The following is a 4896-nucleotide window of genomic DNA, read 5'->3' as shown; positions in this document are numbered from 1 at the left end:
CCTTAATAATAATGGGTGGTTGGAATGCATAAATTGGGAAAAGGGAAAAACGAGCAGTAGTCAGAAAACACGCACGGACTTGGTGGCAGAAAGGAGGCTGGAGATAGAATGGTAGAATTTTGTACAATCAATGATTTATTCATTGCAAATACCTTTTATAAGAAACACAAGCATCAGTTATACACATGGGCATCACCTGATGGCCTGCACAGGACTCAGATTGATTACATATGTGCAAAGAATTATTGGAGAAGCTCAGTATTAGCTGTGAAAACTAGGCCAGGTGCTGATTATGGAACAGACCAACAGCTACTTCATATGCACATTCAAGCTGAAGTTAAAGAAAGTGAAGTCACAAGGACCAACATTTGACCTTGAGTCTATCCCATCTGAATTAAAAATCACAGGAATAGATTTGAGGCTTAGAACACTAATGAACAAAGACCAGATGAGCTGTGGGAGAATATCAATAATACCATCAATGAAGAATGCAGAAGGTCAAGGTCATTCTTACTGGTTATAGCTTATTTGACTATCTCCCACTATTGCATACTGCTTACTATAAAAATTCCATTTGATTTTTAAAAAAAAAACTCCCTTTCATTGGAAAAATAACAGCAATTGAGTTAATGCCATTACCTTATAAGTTCTACAAAAAAAGTCTTCCATATCAAGCCTCCTTTATTCTAACCTTCCCTTCCGAATTTTTGTAAGGGCAGAACACATAAGTTTAGTCACATCTTACATGAAATGAGAATGTAGAATGTGCGCTTTATGCTTTATTTGTGACGTATTTCTCGTTTTCAGCATGTCACTGCACTTGGGCAACGAAGTGTTTGATGTTTACAAAGCGCCGCTGCACGGTGACCACAACCATCTATTCATACGCCAGGGTACTGGTCTACAAGGACAGGCCGTCTTCAAAACCAAGCTCACCTTCAGGTAACTAGTCATATCAGTATCATTCCTTGTTACAGTCAAAACCAAACTATAGATGTTATGAAAGAGGGCTGCATTCACTTGACTGACATAGCTTCCCAGTGTAAACCAAAATATGGTTCTCAGTTCTGAAGATTAAAAGACTGTCAGGTGTACTCAGATGGCTGTTTATCAGGAAACCGGCTTCCCAAATGTATGGGAGACTCTTCTGTAAACCAGAGCACCACTTTATTAATTTCTGTGGCTACTCTGACTGCCAGGTGACTAGGATACTTGTCTTGGCTGGTCAGTATGTCCTTTCTTTGTAGTAAAGAAGGTCTGGAGAAGGACTGGTGTACGTACAGTCAGAAGGAAGGGACTGGGTTGACTGATGTGAAATTCTCAGGTTGCCAAGTTCTCTAGGCTTCAGCATCTCATGTCCCTGGGATGTGTCCCCTTAGCAGACTGAACACTCAGACCACTGGCCAAGGGCTCACCCTTCTCTGGGCTGTGTAAGAGCTTCATAGAAAGAATTCATTATTTTCTTGATTCCGGAAAACCAAAACCATCCTTGAGTGATGCTTATTTGTAGATGGGAGTAGTGATGATTCCCTTTTTAAGAATTGTTATAGGCTTTGGAATCTCATGAACCTGTACTTAAACCCCATTTTCACTTGTGTGATTTTTGTGCAACTTTCTTGGCATCTCTTAGCTTCAGAAAACAAAACCATTGCCATTGAATTGACTTTCCCTCATAGCAATTGTATAGAAGAGAGTAAAATTACCACAGAGAGTTTGCGAGACTGTAAATCTTCCCAGAACAAGACACGTCTTTCTCCTGCAGAGAGCTGGTGGGTTAGTACCACGACTTTTTAGTTAGCAGCCATGCGTCACCACTGTGCCTCCAGGGCTCCATTCCAGCCTCAGTGTCATAGACAGTGCCAAGGAGTAGCTGTGGCTGTTAAATCACATAGTGTGCAAAGCACAGTGCCTGGCCCGTAAGAGTCAATACATGGAGCTGAAAGGGGTCCATTTGTTGCCTCTAGAATGCAGTCAGGCCTTCTAAACCATCATTCTTCCTTTACCTTCAGTGTTTCACATTATTCGTGAGGTAAGCATGTCTGCGTCATTGAATGAAGAACGTTTAGAGGTGTCATGTAGTGCGTTCAGTTTAGCAGCCCAGCTATTCGAATGAATTTGAAATGGTCTGGCCTCTTGTTTTTATTTTCTTCGCCTGACTAACTCACAAATGTGTTTGACAAATAGATGTTTTTGTTCATTTCCTGGCAGACCTCACTCCACAGACAGTGCCACACACAGAAAGATGACGCTGTCACTTGCTGATAGATGTTCAAAAACACAGAAGATTAGAGTCTTGTCAGTGGTTGGTCGTGATCCTGAATGTCAACGCACAGAAATGATCAAGGTATGTCTGCTAATTTATCCTGAAATTTTCTTTATATATATTGCAAGCTTCATTTCCCAAACCATTTGTGCATCTCAAATTCCCCTTCCAGTTGGCTTAATTAGGGAGCTGGATTTACTTTCTAAGCATTTGTCAAACAACAGGTAATGTAGTGATAGTGGTAATGGACATGGGGGCTCAGATATTCTCTCACCTGTTTCACCATCAAACTGAGAATTAGAAGACCCGGACTATCACTAATGTTTAAAATGATCATCTATGTTCAGTTTGGAGCCTATGCAAAAAATTTAGTGGGATTGGTAGATTCAGTCTAGCTAAATAGAGTTGTTGTTTTTGTTGTTGCTATTATGTACCAGTGAGTCAAAACTGATCCATAGCTAAACCTTCAGCAGGTTTTTAGAGGCTGTGAGTCACAAGGGAGGAAATTGTCCATTTTTATCCAGCACAGCAGCTGGTGGATTTGAACCATGTTATCTTTTGTGTTGGCAACACAAGAGCTCCCCGAGGGTAGGAATAACCAAGAGTTTGAATGAAAGAGTTCCTAAAGCAGAATCAGACAAAGACTCAAGTTTGCAACCAGTAAACCCCAAATCAGTTACCATCAAGTTGATTCTGACTGATGGTGACTGCACGAGTGTCATAATAGAGCCATGCTCCATAGGCTTTTTGAGAGGCTCATTTTAAAAGGATTGCCAGGCAATGAATGAATGGAAATCCAAAATCTCTGTAAATGTTCATTAAAATTATTAAAATAAAATAAAAATGGGGAAAAAAAGAAAAGGATTGCCAGACCTTTTAGTCTACTTTTAAAAATAGATTGCCATTTTAAAAAAAGTAGATTGCCAGGCCTTTCTTCTGAATAGCTTCTGGATCCCTCCATCTAAATGAGCTACTTTATACCAACTAGGAGTCATGTGACTTCAAGTTATTTCCAGCTCTATAAACAGCCGCCTGAAACCTGTTCTGTCCTGCCCTCTCACCCATGCTCGTGCCCCTTGTTATGGTCATTATATCAGTCCCTCTCTCTCTTTCAGGTCCTCTACGTGATTCACAGCTTCTGAAAACCTCCTGGAGGGTCAGCTCTGAGACGGTTCTGACTCAGTGGCCATAACAACGTAGATAGTGTTCTGGGATCTCTGATAGACTAGTAGGTAGGGAGTTTCACTACCAACCCAGCCGCAGGCAGTTCAACTCCACTATCTGCTCCATGGAAGGAAGATGGGCTATCTCTTCCTGTGAGATTGACAGCCACTGGAAATCTGCTGGAGGGTCAGCTCTAAGTTGGTTCCAACTCAGCAGTAATGAGTTGTTTTGTTTGATACATATTGTTCAGTGACATTGGTTGCATTTCCCATATTGTACCAGCATTCTCATTATTTTTGTGCTGATTGTCCTGTTCTCATTATTCTAACTTCCCTGCCCTTTACTTACCCCTGTCTTTGCTTTAGGGGAACATTTGACCATTTGGTCTCATATAGTGATTATCCCCCCCCTTTCTTTTAAGAAGTTCATACTTAATGGGTGATAGTGTTTATTTTTTCAAGTTAATTTGTTATTTAGATAAAGGATGACTTCCAGGAGTGCTTTCTGTTTAGAATCTACAGGCATTTCTCTGGGGTAGGTGTATATGTCTTAGTACAGTTTGTTAAGGCTCTCATGGTCTTTTCCATCACTTAGCTATGCATATGAAAACTGGACAGTGAAAAAGAATAACAGAGGTAGAATTGATGCCTTTCAGCTGTGGTGCTAGAGAAAAGTAATGACAATCCCATGGAATGCCAAAAGAACAAACAGATAATGTCTTGGAGAAAGTGCAGCCAGAGAGTTCCTTGGAGGCAAAAATGGCGAAGCTTTGTCTCACGTACTTTGGGCAATTGCTAGGAGAGGGTATTCCTTAGAGAGGGACATCATGCTTTAAAAGATGGTCAGCTAAAGAGAAGAAGACCTTCAAGAGGTTGGCATGGTGACTGCACCAGTGGCCCCAGTGTGTCACAGATTGTGAGGATGGCACAGATAGGACAGGGTTCAGATGTGCTGTTCATAGGGTCTCTGTGAGGCAGAGTATTTGATTCAAGGGCATCTAACAACAGCATGATGGTCAAGGTCTTATCTCATTGTCAGCCTCTGCTGTAGGTTTACTCCAGGCCTCCTTTTTCTTCCCTCCTATATTTTGTTCCTGAAAATGGACTAATGATGAACTCAAATTCAGTCAAGTACCTGATCTAGCAATCCAGCTGTGTGGGGGCACGGCTTTGGAAGCTGACGTCATGCTTCATTTCTCCCATCTTTTTTGTTCAAGTAGGAAGGCCTACAAACTCCAGTTTCCCATTATTACAAGAGCCCCTTCCTTGTGCCATCTTTATTGTTTCCCCCCATCTTCCACTTCTTCAGTTTCTGTAGAAAAGCAAATAAGAAGTCAGCTATTTTGTTAAAGTCTCTATCCTAAAAACAACAGGTTTTATTCTGTATTGAGTAGAACCACATACTACCTCTTACTTAAGCAATTAGCTTCGTAGAATTTCTAACAGCAGCATTGGAGTTGAATACAGAAC

General features: G+C 41.1%; 1 protein-coding gene across 1 annotated transcript in view; it reads left to right on the top strand.

Annotated features, from left to right (window-relative positions):
• The window catches only part of LEO1 (Leo1, Paf1/RNA polymerase II complex component, homolog (S. cerevisiae)), a 30514-nt gene that overhangs the window by 16145 nt on the left and 9473 nt on the right, over window positions 1-4896 (top strand). Inside the window, exons 7-8 of the mRNA XM_006898247.1 lie at window positions 808-942; window positions 2209-2344. Of these exons, the coding sequence (XP_006898309.1) occupies window positions 808-942; window positions 2209-2344 (271 nt within the window). The remainder of the gene's footprint in view (window positions 1-807; window positions 943-2208; window positions 2345-4896) is intronic.

Source organism: Elephantulus edwardii, unplaced genomic scaffold (assembly GCF_000299155.1).
Source record: "Elephantulus edwardii isolate Elephantulus edwardi_28Jun2011 unplaced genomic scaffold, EleEdw1.0 scaffold00225, whole genome shotgun sequence".
NCBI classification, from domain to species: domain Eukaryota; kingdom Metazoa; phylum Chordata; class Mammalia; order Macroscelidea; family Macroscelididae; genus Elephantulus; species Elephantulus edwardii.
Note: the sequence above shows the minus strand (reverse complement) of the source record. Positions and strands in the feature narration are given on the sequence as shown.